The 17,478-nt window shown below is 40.6% G+C and overlaps 2 protein-coding genes across 2 annotated transcripts in view; one reads left to right on the top strand and one right to left on the bottom strand.

The window, feature by feature from the left end:
* Window positions 1-12,416, top strand: part of NDUFAF2 (NADH:ubiquinone oxidoreductase complex assembly factor 2) — a 58,586-nt gene extending 46,170 nt beyond the window's left edge. The window contains exon 4 of the mRNA XM_054651874.2: window positions 12,064-12,416. Coding sequence (XP_054507849.1) covers window positions 12,064-12,321 — 258 coding nt within the window. The 3' untranslated portion in view covers window positions 12,322-12,416. The remainder of the gene's footprint in view (window positions 1-12,063) is intronic.
* Window positions 12,417-14,434: 2,018 nt separating this feature from the next.
* Window positions 14,435-15,836, bottom strand: SMIM15 (small integral membrane protein 15). Its single transcript, XM_054651875.2, has 2 exons — window positions 15,652-15,836; window positions 14,435-14,952 (listed from the first exon to the last, which is right to left on the bottom strand). The coding sequence occupies exon 2, from the start codon at window positions 14,923-14,925 to the stop codon at window positions 14,701-14,703; it is 225 nt and encodes a 74-aa protein (XP_054507850.1). The 5' UTR covers window positions 14,926-14,952; window positions 15,652-15,836; the 3' UTR covers window positions 14,435-14,700.
* Between the last annotated feature and the right edge of the window lie 1,642 nt (window positions 15,837-17,478).

The following is a 17,478-nucleotide window of genomic DNA, read 5'->3' as shown; positions in this document are numbered from 1 at the left end:
AGGGAGCAAGAAGTCTCCACAGGTGAGAGAATTGTGGAACAATAGTGTTCTAAATATTTTACCTTCCAGAAAAAGCAATTTATGGAGAATGAAAGATTGCTGTGACTAATGGTGCGTTCAGAGTTACAGGACTTCTTATATTTTTAGTTTCATGGGGTAATAGATCTGAGAAATAATTTAGCAGCTAGGTACTTCACCTGCAGGGCTGTGCATTGACCGTATCACAGAGCAGAAATTATAAACTAGGAATTTGAAAATAGTTAACTTTTCAAGTAATCTCTAAACGTATTTTTTCCTGTATAAGAAAAAGTAGTTCAAATATACATATGTTAAAAATTCTTCCTAATATTTTGAAAAGAGTGGTCCAGTCATACTTTTAATATGTGATAGTAAAGCCTAATTTTTCTCTATTATGGAGTATAGTTTGGGGTGCTATATATGATCTACTTTTCTCCTAATTTGAAAGTGGCACAAATCCTTACATCTTAATATAACTATAATAGTGAAAGACGTACACATAGCATGTTGTTTGGTCCCTATTTGTAGGGCTGATTTGATTTAGTGTTTTAGCTACATAAACCTTACTGGCTGCTATTCCACATTATATTCCCCTTTTGACAGTAAAGGTGATATGATAAACTGCTGTTTGACAGCTATGAAGCAAGGGAATATTTGTGGCATATTCCATGTTGAAATCCTGTATAACAAATCTTTGTTCTTTTGTGTATTTCTCATGAGGCCAGACTATTTCTGAAAAAGGATGTAAAGCCCACAAATTTTATGTTTTTGCTTTATTGACATTTTGCTGTCATCATCTTATTGTAACAGCCCTAAAGATCCTAAAGCGTAAGTTTCTGGAGCTGTGCCTATGTTCCTACCTTTGCAGTCTGTAAAAATACTTTTTTGAATGGTTTTCCTCTCTTTCCTGTCCTTTGCCCTTCATTTTTTTTCTTTCTAATATCAAATGACATATGTTAAACTTATTACAATTTCTGTTGCACTTCTGTTAGCCTATCATCCCCCTTTTGAATCATATATATGGGGGTTCTTTTATTTGTCTTATCTTTTATTAGCTCTTGGCTATTGATGATAGAGGGTGCTCAACTACTCAGGTTACCGGGTTTCATGATGAATTTTTAATTGAAAATATTGCAGAGTTACAGCTTCACAAAGTAGTTGGATCTTACTGATCACACTGATGACCCCATGTTGGGAACCAGTGGTTTGGTAAATACTGTAGGCTAACAAAATGTCATTCATAATCATCAGGACATGCCAGTCATTTAAGTGAGAACATATGTGAGTTGTTCCTCCCCGACAGTGGTCAGAATAATTGGGTCATGACATCAAGCTAAGTCTGCTGGTGATTTTCTTGAGACTTGATAATGTTTTGTAATCAAGACGTTCTTTTTTCCACAAACACCTGATTTTTTTTGTTTGTTTGTTTGCTTGTTTCCATTATAAAGTTTTCATTTTTGCTCAGAAGTTGCTTTACCTCTCTCTTTAGTTTCTCTCTCCTGGTTTGTGGTTTTTTTTTTTTTTATGGACGAATACTCCAAGTCATCTTGTGCAGTGTTAAATATATCACATCCCTAATGGTTTCTTTCCTCCTTTGTGCCCAGCCCTTTTTCCCCATTTTTGAAGGAAATTACTTGGCCTTCTGTGTCTGGCTAGACATAATTCATGAATGCTGCTCATCACCTTCATTATTTCTAACCTGGCCACTTACATAAGGAGCGTTAATGCTGGAAGCCTTGGGTTTTAAAATAATTTTCTGGGATACTGGTTAACAGTTGGTTGCCTTTTGATTTTTTTACAGCTTGAAATATGCCAAGTCTCAGCTTAGTTATGATAAGGGTGATAACTTGATGAATTATGGCAGATCATATTGTTTGTGATGTTCTGCTTAAACATACTCTGTTCCTATGGTAATCAGGGCATCTGTCTTGATATAGAATTCTGGATCACACCTTTGTCCTGTTTGAGCATGTGTACAGTATGTGTATATATACTTCTTAATAACAGTGAGAATTTGAGCTTGAATACAAATATTTTTGCAGTACTGTAGCATCCTGTCATCTGTCCTGTTATATGTGTATTGAGTATGATCATATATGGTTGGCTGAGGAAAATTATTACCTTGATTCCTGTGCAGCTCTATATTGTATTTTAACTAGTTTAACTAAGTTAAACTGGTTAAAATATAATTTAATTATAATTATTTATCATTAAATAATTAATATTTATTAATAACTAAGTTGACTAATACATTTCTTTATTGTGTTTATAGGAAACTAGATGTATGTAGTGTTTTGGCAAATAGGAAATATGTCACTGTCTAAGGACCTTAAAGTTTTAAATTAATGAGAATGTTTTAAAGGCTACTAATATTAAAATAATTTTAATCAAAGGCTATTTTGTGGAAGCAGATTTAATAATTTATCACTTTACATGTGTATTAGTTCACCTGCTCAGCTTTAATGTTGTTAGAATTTATTAACAAAAGTCATTTTGAAATATAGCAGTTGTTTTATAGAAAGGATGTTCCATCCATAGAAATTATTTCTTTAAGAGGCTATTCCCTTCCACTCTTTGAGCCATAGTCCACCTTCTGTATAGCTCATCCAAAAATTTCCAAATTAAATGTAAATGTGCTGTCTTGCATATTCCCCTACCCCCCACTTTTCCTTCCAGCTACAGAAAAAAATTTAAACCTGGCATCTTTATATTTTGGATTTTTCACATCTTGTTTGGAAAGGCATGAAAAGATGCTCATGAAGACAAGGAGAAAACGTCTCTTCAGACCTTTCTGTGCCTAACTTCTATTTGATTTTTTTTTTCTTATTTCAGAGGGCATCAGAGGCTTTTGAAGAATTCTGCCATCTATTACACAAGATATATTTAGATATATATATAGATATATATTTAGAAATCTAACCTTTATTTTTTCCCATAACAGATCTTCTAGTTACACACTACTTCTGACAATGTCCTGAAGTTCAAGGATATCTGAGAAATCTGGCATTATTTAAGGCCATATCTCTAGAATGGAGACAGAAATAAAGTTACAGACTTCATTGCAGTGTAAGAAAACTAATGAGGAAACTTGCAATTATGGCAATGCCAAGAGAAAGTGGTCTGGAGGGAAATGTGGTTTATCTCTGAACCCATCAGCATGGTATCCTGAAAGTGGTAGGTGTGAACCCATAGTAACACATCTTTGTGTACACAGGTCTTTGTACTAGATAACACTTCCCTGTTGATATAGAAGCTGCTTCCTCTGTAGCACACACAGGGCTGCACAGCCACAAATCTCAGTTTGAACTGAGACCTCTCTGTTGCTCTGTATGTGTGTGTTACATTAGTTTTTAATGGGAAGTAAAGTAGAATTGCATGTTCCTTCAGTTAGTATCAAGATCCTGAAAATAGGTTGAAATTGAAAACCACAATGAACGGCAGCTTTTCTCATGCAGTATGTACTCATTACACAGTAATAAAATGCAGTGAGTTCTGAATTGCACAGTTGGATAGAAGGTGAAATGCTACAAAAACCTAATGTGACGATGACTGTATTCTTTCAAACTATTTCTAGGGTATCCATAATTATCCATTTTGGCAAACTCCTTGTCAAGTGCAGAAAAAACATACTCCAGTGAGTTGTAATAAGCATAAGGTTTCTTCCTCTCAACACCCAAATAATTATATTGAAATTAAATTCTATTTAGTTCCCACAATATATCCGCTCTTCCCATTTGTTTGATATTAAGTATTACTTATTTGAGAGATGGTAAGATCAAAAGCAGGTTCATTCATGTAGAGTAGTTCACACAGAATTTACATTTCTTTAAGGAGAATGGAATGCAGTTTAGAAAAATGCTTTGTTTGACACTGTTGGCATTGCATGTTATAGTTTTACCTCTCTGCTTTCAGATGCTTCAGTTGAGAAGTTGTAAAATGAGAACACTGATATGGAGATTGTACATTCTTACATAGAGATTATGGCTTAGCACATGAGTAATTTACTTCTGAAGCCACCAAAAGCTGTAGTATGATTAACAGGTTCAAGGAAAAAATATTTTAAAAGCACAGGGATAAACATGTCTCTGAGCAAAATATTTCCCACCATTGTTGTCCAGAATCACAACCAGGATTTGGGCCATATTCAGTAACTTAGGTTGCACTAAATAGTGTTTTGCATAGTAAATTATGCATGATTCCAGAGAGGATTATTATTTGGTGTAAAAGGGCAATTGTCCGGTCGGCTGTCTGTCTCTGCCCAGACACGGGTAAGGTGGTTCTGGGGCTGCCCGCGCTTCAAAGGACGAGTCTGGACTCTTCAGTTTTTCAGTCTTCAGATTGTTTATTATTTCTTATCTACAGAATTTTCTTTCTGCCCAGCAGAGGTCTGACCTGCAAGGCAGCCAAGGGCACTCTCACCACCCACGGGGCGGTCGTGTCTTTTTATACTAAAAACTACATACATCTTATATTACATTTTACATTTTATACTAAAAACTACGTACAGATTTACCTTTATTTCCCAATACCTTTCACCCTTATTAGCAAGTGCACCTTCACCATGGACCAATCCCCAAGTGCCAACATCACCACAGAAAATGGATGACAAGAAGAAGAAAGAAGAAGGACAAGACACACCCTGATCCCTCCATCTTGTCTCCATAACCCCCCTGTACCAAAACCCTAAAATCTATATTTCACCCTGTAAATACATCATTCCTGCACCATTCACTCCCAAGTGACTCTCATGACCTCAAACAGTGGCACATCCCTAGAGGGATTGAAGTCAAGCCACCAGACGCTCCTGGCAACATTCCAGGATTTCCAAGACCCCCAAGGGTTCTCTCAGTAACTCTGGACACCCGGAGTGATGTTCTGAGTTCCCACAGGCAATAAAATTTGACAATATAAAGAATGAGCTACGAAGACCTTAAATAGAAGGGAGTAGTCTTAGAAGTCAATTAAAAAAAATTGAGCATTTGCAGAAGCCATCATCTTTTGGATTTTTACCTCTTGTTCATTTTTACTTTCTCTTCAAGTTTGAAATATAACTGCTTGCCCAACCTCCACAGAGGAGTATTGGGGCACCAGTTTGTCCCATTGCTTCTAGATTGCCCATGCTGCGGATTCCAATGCGGCAGAGGAAAGAGCTGCTGCTGCTTTTCTGCTCCTGTCCATGTGGGAAGGAGTGCATGGAGCACTGGCTCTGTGTCCTGATTCAGTGACAGCACAGCTGAGTGGGGGTGCAGGGCAAAGGGAAGCGTACCAGGAAAAGGGCTGGTACAAATTACATCATTTGTAGACTAGGGAAAGCAAGGACCAAACTGTGACTGAGTCACAGCTACAGTTCCTTGTTTGCTCTGTGGAGATCAGAGCTATGTGTTGTCTTTTATTCAGGGCAGAATGCAGTGGTGCCAGGCTAATTTGTGTTTTTTGCTGCTTCTACAAACTCTCATCTGTAACCTTGAATATATGTGTAGTTCTGGACAAATACTTTTGCAGAACTGTAAAAATAATTCAGGCACAAACCCCTACTGTCTCCATGTGTTGGTGATATGCTTTACAGTCCGGTGTCTCTTCCTTTTGCCTCTTGCCACATGTTCTTGCCAAACACAAGTGTGTTATACTGTGGTGCCCTACAAACTGTCAGTTCATGCCAGAGATTCTCTAGTTATGATTAATATTTAACTGACTTAGCATGGTAGTAAATGTGGTATTAGCTCTGCATGTAAAACTAAATATTGTAACTGATCAGAGATTTGCTCAAAAACTGAACCTGCATAAAACAAATCTTAAATTGATTTGAATAATGTTGTTTGTTGATGGATCAAGGATATTTAGTATATGTTCTTTACAAAATTAGCAGTCAGTTGAGTCACTGTTTGATTTAAATAACTATTTTGGCTAATCCAGATAAGCTTTTCTATTTCAAACTGCTCCTCTGTTTTTGCCATGTAGTGACAGCTTTTCATTTACCACATTATTTCTCATTCCCAAGCTGGTACAGCTGGGCTCATGTTCAGTTGCTGAGATATCAAGACCTGCCCTGGATCAGAACATTCAGTGCTTCCCAAAGATGAGGTCGTCTCTCTGCCTCGTACTCTTGAAATATGATGTAATAGCCAGTTATCTCATCTTGCCACTTAACTTGTCAAACTGGAAAATGTAGTTTAGTTTAATTGTTTGGTGATATTCTAAAAAATAGTGATTCAGCTTAACTTCTAGGATTTTGCCTGAGTTTCAGTTAATTTGATAAAGAAGAAAAATTCTGACATGTTAAATTGTCTTACATCAATTTCTTTCATACTCTGCCAAAACAATTTTTTCATCCCATTTGTTATTTTTTAAATTTTTGTCAACCTACAGGTATGAATTTTTAACAGGCAGAGTTCTGAGTTCAAGTTAATTCATGATTAAACATAAAATATTCAAACTAGGCACAAAATGTGAGTATTCTATGAATACTGTCTACAGTTTAGAAAATCTGTCCAGCTGTTTCTCAGTTCTGGCATCAAATAGTAACTAGCCAACAAGATGCAAATCAAGAGAAATCAGGAGTATTTCAACTTATGGTAACTTGGGAAGTAGAAATAGTTTCTAAGACAACATAAAGAAACTATTTATTTCTAATATAATTAAAATACAAACGCATCTGAATAAAGAAGTAACATTTTTCTCAAAATTAATAATAAATAAAACCCTTGTAATTAAAGGGTTAGGTGTTTAAAAAAACTTCTGGAAAGTGACAAGCTGTTAAAATACCCCTTAAACCCTGGCCCTTAGAGACTGTACATTGGTACTGCCTATCTGCATTTACCTGCATCCTTAGAGCTCTGTTCAGACTTTGTGCCCAGGAGTTGGAATATGTTTTGTGGGAGGCAGGTGCTGATGTGACTATGACTAGCTTAAGGGCTGAGGGACACACAGAGAGGGGGGAGAACTGGTTCCTCAGGGTTTGGGGTTCAGCAGGTGCTGCAGGACAGAAAGGGTTCAGTACCACCATCTGCCTGTGGAGAAGAATAGCAAGAAGTGTTCAGCAAAGACTGGTCACTACTGAGCCAGACTCCACTGGAAAGAGTGAGTGTGTCTAGAGAACCTTCTTTTGTATTCATGACATCTTCCTTCCAAGAGCAACTCATTTTATTCATTCTGTAAAGCTACTTGTTTATTCAGGAAGGGGAAAGAAGTGACAATATGGGAGTCTTTAAGAGCAAAAAACCACTGCATTGCAAATATTTACCCTACAAAGCAGCTCTTCCAGTACAGTAAGGTATGCATCCAAAATTCTTTGTCTAGATTTTTCTCCTTGTATGGAGTGGAGGTGAATACAGTTTCCACACCACAGAGGATACTTTGTGATACAACTCAGTTGCTGGAGTTATGTCAGAGCTTCAAAAAATATAGTTTGCAACAGAAGTGAAAATTTCATGCTGGTGGCAGGAAATACAGCCCAATCCATTTTGCAGAAACACCCTTGGAAGACAGCAACATGTCTTGAGCTTGTGTTGCTCCTAGGAGCATGCTATCTTTCATTCTTTGATCATGCAGCTGTTACCAATACTAAGATGTCAGATTATGCAGAAGTCAGCAGTTTTGTGGATGAAAAACAGCTGCCTCAAACTCCACAAAGGGCCACTTTGGTATTTCCTTAATAATAATGTTCTTCAAGGAAACCTTAGACAGCACTTTCTTAAACTCTGTCCACCTAAGGAGAAAAACTCTGTCCACCTAAGGAGAAAGTGCAGCTCCAAACGTTAGAAGTGTTAAAAACTTCATACAACTTAAAATAATCACCAAAGCTGGACAACCTGCAGTGATAAAATGTCTTGTTTTACTTTCCACCTAAAAATAAGCTGCAGAACATGTAGTTGAACGTAGCTCTTGGCATATCATGTGTATCCTGTTCTGTATGCTGGGAGCTGATACATTTCAAAGTGAACATCTGCACGTAGGGATTTCAACTGCTTTAAAATGTGGCTTGATATCTTAAGGCATTTTTTGTTTTTTGTTTTGCAGCATAGTCCCAGCTCTTAGAATTTTCTTTTAGTAAAACTGGTGAAGGACATTTCTGGTAGTCTTGAGATGCCATGTATTTCCTGAGAATTGCTGGTTCAAAGAGCTTATATAATTTATTTGTACAAAAAGACCGTGTTGGAAGAACAAGCTAATCCTTTAAAAACTGCAGCTATCTGATAGATTATGTGTTCTCTGAGTTGGATAGAAAGACTTTGTACTTTGCTTAATGGTCAGAGCACATTATGTGTTTGTGTACTTATATTTTAGCAGAAAACTTACTGGGGGGCAGTTTTTAGTAAAGATAGCCATCTTATAAAATACTGTGATTTATCTTGAAGGACAGAATATAAGTGTTCTGAACTTGACAATGTAACTTAAACAAAAAAAGAAAAACCCACAAATAAACTAACTTTTAGCTCTCAGTTACTTTTTATAGCAAATCAGACAGTAAAGGATTGGTTAGCAGTGAATCTCAAAGTGAGAATGTATTTGACCCAGTTTTTCTAACCTGCCAATTGACCCAATATTTTTAATTCATATTTTCTTTACCTTGAGCACAGGAACCCAGTGATTTCAGTGTATGTGTTAGTGGCATGAGTTTAATGCCAAAACTGGATATGTACATTTTGTAGTAGAAAAAATTTATCCTGGTAAATTGTATAGAAAATTCTGAATAAGTCACTTCAGTTTAGGGATTTTTTTGCAATTGGTAATAAGAATCATTTCTCATGGGTTTTTTTGAGATCCAGTTTTTCATTTTACTCTATCACAATTATACTTTGTCCACAGAAAGCTGATTAAAAGAGCCTTATTTGAGTCTGAAAACCAGAGAAAAATTATATATCAACATTTAAAATGGACTTGGAGCATTTGGTGTTTAGTTACAGCTGCTCTTACCTGATTAAGATAACTTTATGTTGAAGTAATCATTTGAAGAGATTTTAAATTAATAGCTGTTCATAATAAGTAGGTTGTGTTTGTATTTTAATAAATCATTTCCTATGGTTTTACCAGAGACAATGATGGAGCCTTCAGTTATCATAAAGGTGTTTGCTTTACTTGTTTCTTAGTAGGGGTATATCACAAGCACCATAGGAGTAATCCCGTGGAAATCAGTAAGGTTGTGGTGGATTTACATAGGCATGTGGTAAACAAGAATAGAATTGAGAGATGCCACAAAGAAGTTTTGCTATACTGACTGTTAAAAATTTGATCTTGTAATGTTTGACAATATTTCTATTTGAGCATGTCAGATTTTTCATCCATCCTCAGTTTGTGTCATTTGTGTATTACTTGTGTATTTCCATTCAATTTCTATTTGTATGCAAAGGGTTCTGCCTCTGCTCTCTGTATCTATGAATTTAAATACAGAAGCAACTAAGAACTAAGAAAAGGGGTTGCTTTCCATGGTACCTCTAAGATAAGGTGTATAGGCCAGGTTTTGGTAGCAGGGCAGCTACAGGGATGGCTTCTGTGAGAAGCTGCCAGAAGTTTCCTCCATGTCTGGAAGAGACAGTCCCAGCCAGCTGCAGGATGGACATGCCTCTGGTCAAGGCTGGGCCCGTCAGAAATGGTGGTAATGCCTCTCTGATTACATATTTAAGAGACTTAAAACATTTTTGTAGAGTTTTTGTGCAGGCTGAGAATATGTGAGAGGAACAGCCCTGCAGACACCCAGGTCAGGGGAGAAGGAGGGACAGGAGGTGCTCCAGGCACCAGAGCTGAGGTCCCCCTGCAGCCCCTGGTGCAGACCATGGTGAGGCAGCTGTGGCCCTGCAGCCATGGAGGTCCCAGCTGACCATACTCCCATTCCCTGTCTCCCTGCACTTGCTACGGGGAGGAGACAAAGCTGGAAAGGAGGGAGGGGTAGGGGGGAGGTGATTTTAAGATTTAATTTTATTTATCATCATCCTGCAAGAGGATTGAGTCTGTTATGCTTGTGATGGCATTCGGTGCATGATATCTTATAGTCCTTAACTTGTGAACTCTTCACTATATTTTCTCCCCGCATCCAGCTGTGGAGGGAAGTGACAAGCTCTGGTGGGCATCTGGCATTCAGCCATGGTCAACCCCCTACATAAAGTTTTCTTTCATTACTTTCTTTTAAGCATTCTTAGGTGTTCATAGTTGCTATTTACACTCTTGGCAGTACCCCATGTATTTTAGCACCTAAATTCTTAAAATAATATAATGGTCTCTTGTTCACAGAGGAGTGTACTGGTATAGAGAAAAGAATTCAGCCCTTTTCTTAATTCTGGAGGCCATCTCTATCCACATGGATGGCTGGAAGGTGATCAGGAATAGTCAGTCACCATGGATTCACTGCAGATAAATCATGCTTGACCAACCTGATTGACTTTTATGATGAAACAACTACCTGGATGGTGGAAGGGAGAGCAGTGGAACCTCTTGATACTGTCTCTCACAGCATCCTGTAGGAAAACTCAAGAGTTGTGGACTGGATGAGTGGACAGTGAGGTGGATTGAGAACCGGCTGAATGGCCAAACCCAGAGGGTTGTAATCACTGGCCCAGGCTCTGGCTGGATGCAGTCACTGGCCCAGGCTCTGGCCTGGCTGGATGCAGTCACTGGCCCAGGCTCTGGCTGGATGCAGTCACTGGCCCAGGCTCTGGCTGGATGCAGTCACTGCTGCTGTTCCCCAGGGTTCAGTACAGCCCCAGGACTGTTTAAGTTACTCACCAGTGACTCAGGTGAAGGGACAGATGCCTCCTGAGCAAGTTTGCTGAGCTGGGAGCAATGGCTGATGCCCCAGAGGGCCGTGCAGCCCTTCAGAGGACCTTGACAGCTTGGAGAGATGGGCAGAGAGGAACCTTGTGAAATTCAGTAAGGGCAAGTGCAGGGTCCTGCACATGGGAACAACCCCAGGCACCAGCATAGGCTGGGGCTGCTCTGCTGGGGAGCAGCTCTGTGGAGAAGGACCTGGGGGTCCTGGTGGACAAGAAGCTTCCATGAGCCAGCAGCGTGTCCTGGTGGCCGAGAAGGCCAATGGTATCCTGGGGACATTGGGAAGAGCATTGCCAGCAGGTGGAGGGAGGTGATCCTGCCCCTGTACTCAGCCCTGGTGAGGCCTCACCTGGAGTGCTGTGTCCAGTTCTGGGCTCCTCAGGACAACAGAGACATGGAACTGCTGGAGCAGATCTAGCAGAGGGCAATGAACTTGATTGGGGGACTGGAGCACACCTCCCACCTGGAAAAGCTGAGGAGAGAGAACTGAGAGAGGACATGATCAATGTCTATCAGTGTCCGATGGGAGGGTGCCAGGAGGATGGATTCAGGCTCTGCTCAGTGGTGCCAAGCAATAGAACAAGAGACAATGGGCAGACACCTATGCCCAGGAAGTTCCACCTTTATATGAATGTTACTGTGGGGTTGACTGAGCACTGGAACAGATTAACTAGAGGGGTTGAGGAGTCTCCCTCACGGGAAATAATCAAGCAGCACCTGGACACAATCCTGTGCCATATGCTCTGGGATGACCCTGCTGGAGCATGGAGGTTGAATGAACTTGGACCAAATGACCCACTGTGCTATCTTCCAACCTGACCAATCCGTGATTTTGTGATTTTAGTTATTTCTTTTGTAGTCTTGCAGAAGCAAGACCCCAATGGTTGCACATCTGTTTCTCCCAAAACTATGCCGAGGCACAGGAACCTAACACCACAGGCATAGTAAATTACAGGAACAGATGCAAATGACAAATATCTGTAAGTATCAACTCCTACATAGAAAAAAATGCAATTAGTTTTAATGTGCTTTCACATTTGTTGATGTATTTAATTTCTTAATTTCTTCTTTTTGCTTCAACAGAACGGTAAAGTGGACACAATACAGTTAGGGTTGAATTTGCAGTTGTGGAAAACCAACAATTTTGACACATTTTATTTTACTTTAATACTTGCAAATGTGGGTTATAAAATTAAGAAAATAAACGACTGTTTAAAATGCTTTATTGAAACACTGTATATTGCATTTGCTTTTGACCTAATTGCCTTTCTACTGTGTTTTCAGGAGATTCTTAGGAATGAAAGTTATAGAGAAGAAATGAAGCAGAAAGTCAAGGATGTATCTGAAAAGGATAAGCTGCTTCAGGCCAAGGAGTATGAGGAAGGACTTGTTGCTGAACCAAGTCATACTCAGGTTAAAGGCCACGCATCTGCCCCTTACTATGGAAAGAAGGAGCCCTCACAAGACCCCACGAGCACTGCAAATACCTTCCAGCCAGGTGCCTGGATGCCACCAGGCAGTGGTAGCAGTCAAAATAAATAAGCTTTAATGGACAGGTACTGTTAATAGATTAATATTTTAAGAGACGACATACACAGCTGTTATATACAAGAGTACAATAAAGTAGTATTAAAACAGTTTGAGTTACTTTTGCAGAACTATTCAAATAGGCTTGATCATGACAAAGTATTGTTGAGGTGTTTAGGTTTTGTGAAAAACGGTGTGTTACTAAGTTTGGTTTTGAGAGTTGCTGCTCATCAGTTACTCTTGAATTCATTCTTAAAAGACTATCTAAATTTTCTTTAAGTCTAAATTGCTTTTTTCTTTGAAGACTAATTTAGTTTTAAAACTGTTCTTGATGTAAGAATTGTTGTCTGTACACTTACATTTTCCCAAGCCTTGGCCAAGACATCTCTTCAGAATAAATCCCTTGGCAGTGCCAGCATGCTTTCGGCTGGCAAGCAGACAGAAAAGTTGATTTCATTAATAGGAATCACTATGACACTACACTGATTATGCACTGTACTCATCGTAGAGACTTTCTTGTAACTTAAAACAATCAGCATATTTGAATGTTTGATTTTAAAACAGTCAACATATTTGAGTGTTTGATTTGCAGACAGAAATTTGTGCAGGGTAAAACCAGTTAAATATAACTGCTATAATAGAAGCTAGAAGTACTTGATAAAGCTGCTGGAAAATAACACTAGGTCTGAGACAAGGGGCTGTCATAAATATTAAAAAAAAAAAATTAGTTTTTATTCCTTGTCTATCCATGGACTTCCCTAGATGATGAGATCATTTTGGCCATAGTTTAGATACATAAAATGTGCAGATTATTTGCTTAGAGATGATGTTTGAGAACTTAAAATAAAAATGAAGACCACACAATTTTTTTTTCAAAAAGTATCAAATTTATTTATGGAGTGTATCCCTCATCAGTTTTCCTCCCTGTGTTTCAAGCTATGTAGGTATCAAAGGCAGAACACATACATATTTGACAACACTTCATACAAAACATGGAGACTTAATCTCACATACTTAAAAAATGCCCAAATGTCATATTTTAATAATGCTTGCTTTCACCAACAAAATTGAAAGGGGATCAACTTCAAATTTACTTAGAAGTAATTTCAGTTAGACTCCCCACTTCTGATCCCCCTTGGTGTCAGCCAGCTCTATAGGTCTCTTCATTTGAACAATGGTATTATTTTAAGGTTTTTTTTTTAAAACTGATCAAAGAGTAGCTGCTAGAATGCACAACTCTGTGCTGATGCAAAATGCAAAATCTTAATGACTGCTACAAGCTCTTCTGAACTAGACTATGTAGAGGCCACCACAGACTATTATTAAAAAATTAGGCTTTGAAAAATTAATCAAGTCTATTAAGAAGAGATTAATTGGAAATAAGGTTAAATCATTTTGATGTATTTACAACACAAATCTGACTTTTTTGACTATGTCAGCATCTTGCAACCTGTAAGGCAGCAGTTTTTCAAGGGCCGTGAGAACAAAAATCCTACCTAAACTCAAGTCTTAGATGAAAGGTAGCCAGGTAGGTGGTTACTGTCACCAGCTCATGCAACACCCTTGCACAGCCATCTGCTATAGCAGAACACTAGGCCACCTGGGTCTTTGGTCTCACCCAACTTATGGCTATTCTTTGAGGCAAAAAGAATTCATGAAGGCAAAACCAAATTAGTTACAGGTGGAGCATTCAGGTGATTGTTAGGGAAGATCAAACAACAGTACTGTATTTTATAGAACATGAGTGCCTTAAGAGAAATGAAGCTACTAAGAACAAGCAATCAGTTTCCTAGAACTTGGGCTGAAGTTAAAGTCTGTTGATGGCTTGTAGTTCAGGAAAAAGGAAAAGCTAAGGTAGATTATTTCTGCAGACAAGCAGCACCATCAAAGACACTGCAGCAGCCACTATGGGCACACGCAGCCATATGCAGTGACCTTAAATGAAATCAGTCATGTCTGCTGTCTAATGCTACAGATAGCTTGTCTCTACAGCCCTGCTCAAGGTATGCCAAAAATTGCATTTCTGTAATCCAGTTTATTATTCAATTTTCCCCTAAACTTGATAATTTTAAGACACTTGTTAAGTCATAGCTCAGCTAAGAGGAAAAAAAATCTACCTCCAAAGCCATCCAAGAAGTTATTTTTTTAATTTAACATGCAAATTTAGAAAAGCAACCTGCACTAGAATACAAGTAGTAAATTTAATTACTCTAACAAGTGTCACTTGGGCAAATTTTAACACAAATCAGCAGGAAAAAATTACACTGGAAGTATTAAATTTCATACTTCAAGAAATAACAGGATCAAGTATCAAAGGACAGTTGCAACACAAAATGTACAAGTATTTCATTTTAAAAGTGGATTATTTGCACAAGGAAGGCCATTTTTGCCCATTTAATCCTTCTTTGTTCGTTTGGCCTTTGCAATGTTCTCCTGGCGTTTCTGTTTCTTCTTCACCTCTCGTTCTCGGGCCTCAATCATTTTTGCAAGCTTCCATGACAGCGCCGCGCTGATGACAAACAGCGGCGTCAGAGCCAAGATCACGGTGGTGAGAAAGCCGTAGGGGTCCTTGGCAGCCCACTCCACAATGTACTCGGCCCAAGCCTTAATATCGAACATCTTTTCTGTTCTCCTACTGAGGAAACCCTGTAGAATATAAAAAAAAAATCTTAGTACTCAGCAAAATAAAAGCACACATACAAAAGAACAAAACACAAGAAGTTCCACCTGCACATGGGAAAGAACAACTTTACATTGAGGGTGGCTGACCACGGAAATAGGCAACCCAGGGAAGTCATGGGGTCTCCTTCTGGAGATACGCAAAGCTGAGGTCGACAGGTTCCTGTGTCACCTGCTCTAGGCGACCCTGCCTTCACAGTGGGGTTGGACTGGATGATCCCAGAGGTCCCCTCCAACCCTACCGATTCTACGATACTAAGTACCATAAGTTGTCCTTGTTCACTATTAAAGGGCAAGATCATTTTTGCTAGAAGTTAAAGCAGTGCATACTATGTGAAAGTGTAATACAAAGCACTGACCCTATATTAAAGTTCAGCGTTTATAGAATAATTAGTATTTAATCCAACAGAGCTGCAAACGCTACCAAGAATGTATTGCTAAATAGAGAAAGAGTGCGGTTTGTGAACCTTCCTTCCTGGAAGTGAAGGAAAGCCAGCCCGGCTGGTTTCTCTCTGCAGGTTTCACCAGGGAGGCGGGGGAGCCCCGGCAGTGCTTTGGGTACTGAACTGGCGGCCGTAGGGCACTCAAAACCCCCGCAGCGCTGCCGGCCCCGGCCCCGACCGCTTCTGTGAGCCTCCCGCCCCGCCGCGGCCGGCACCGCCTCACCTGCGGCCCCGGGCACCTCCGGGCCTGCCGAGCGGCGAAGGGCGAGCCGAGCTCCCTGCGGAGAGAACACACGGCGCCGTGAGGGGACGGCGATGTCCCGCCGCCCGCCCAAGCCGCGCTGCCGGGGCCGCCCGCCGCTGCCCCGCGGTACCGCGGCCCTGCCGCGCTCCGGGATCCCGAGCGGAAACAGGAAGGAGGCGCCCGCCCCGCCCCAGCAGAGCCCGCCCGCCGCGGGGCTGGAGCGGCCCCGCCCGCCGGGGACCGCGCCGGGAATGGCAGCGAAAGCTGTGAGCCGGACAAGGAGTTCCCGAGGTACCCGGATGGGCCGTTCGCGCGGTGGGATGGCCTCTGGAAGCGGGAACGCGGCTCGCACCGGAGCCGGGAGCCCCGGGGTGTCTCCGTGCGCTCGCCCGTGCTGGGGCCGCTCGGCGCGGGGAGCGGTCGGGAGCAGCCCGCGGGTGCCTGGCCGGTGCCTCGGCACGATGCCAGCTGTGTGTCCCGGGCCTTTTGGAACTGCTGAGCCGCTCGGGGGGGGCGCAGCGTGGCCCTGCTCGGGGACACATGGCCGTGCAGGAGCCGCTGGCTATTGCGCTGCTCCCCACTGGACTGACCTCAGCCAGAATAATCAGCTGATCGCCGTGTATTCTGAGCCTTCCATATGCTCATACTGAAAAATAAATTTAAAAAAATAATCATGTTTTGCCTTTGTATGTTGCACCAAGCCTTCTCCCCTTGCACAGACACGCACATGTGAATAACAGCTTCGTTATATTTCCAATGCAAGGAAAAGTGTAGGTTAGGATATTAGGTTAATACATGAAAGGATCTTGCAACATCTCTAATTATATCGAGCAATTCAGGATCAGTTATCTGTACTATACCAGCAAATGCTACCACAGCAATCTGCTTCCATATATCTTTTCTTTACGTGAATATTTATATTATTTCAAGGGAAGAAAACAGCGAAATAAAACCATGTTTTGCTAAAGAGTTATTGACAAGACACCTGACTAATAATCTAGATTGCTTCAGTTTCAGTATGTCAAATGCAATTTTTTGCTATGAGGAAAATTGCATTATTTGTGTGTTTTTATTAAAAACATGTCTGTTGTGTTCAGCCTCTTGTAGTATCTTTTGAGGATGGGACGGGACAGGACGGGACGGGACAGGGCAGGACAGGACAGGACAGGGTAGGATAGGATAGGATAGGATAGGATAGGATAGGATAGGATAGGATAGGATAGGATAGGATAGGATAGGATAGGATAGGATAGGATAGGATAGGATAGTTCTTTTGAAAGGTACAACTATTATCTGGTACAACTGCCTGGCAGCTTCAGGGCTGACCAAAAGCAGCAGCACGCTGTTAAGAACTGCACCCTGAGGAACACTGCTGGTGGCTGGTTACCTGCCAGATACAGCCCCAGTGACTGCACCCTGCTGAGCTCTGCACTTCAGCCAGCACATCATGAACCCAGTGCTGGATAGCATGTTCAGGAGGATGCTGTCAGGGACAGCATCAGAAGGGCTTAATCCAAACTTAAGAATTCTTATTCCTTCCTAAATCTAGGAAAACTGCATCCATGTCCTTCCCTTCAACCACTAGGCCAGTAACCTTGTCAAACAGGACTTTCCTTCTGTGAAACTTTGTTGACTCTGCCTGATGATTGCATTATTCTTCAAGTGCCTTTCAACTGCAGCCAGTGTGATCTTCTCCATATTTTTCCCAGGTAATGAGATTGTACCAACAGGTCTTCCTGGATCTTCTCTCATGCCCTTTTTGTAAATTGAAATAATATTTGCTAACTTTCAGTCCAGGACCCCCAA

The sequence above is a fragment of the Agelaius phoeniceus genome, chromosome Z (assembly GCF_051311805.1).
Source record: "Agelaius phoeniceus isolate bAgePho1 chromosome Z, bAgePho1.hap1, whole genome shotgun sequence".
NCBI classification, from domain to species: domain Eukaryota; kingdom Metazoa; phylum Chordata; class Aves; order Passeriformes; family Icteridae; genus Agelaius; species Agelaius phoeniceus.
This window is presented reverse-complemented; position numbering and strand designations above follow the sequence as displayed.

Bases quoted from the DNA above. Each gene is read 5' to 3' on its own strand.
- SMIM15 (XM_054651875.2), bottom strand. From the start codon at position 14,925: ATGTTCGATATTAAGGCTTGGGCCGAGTACATTGTGGAGTGGGCTGCC.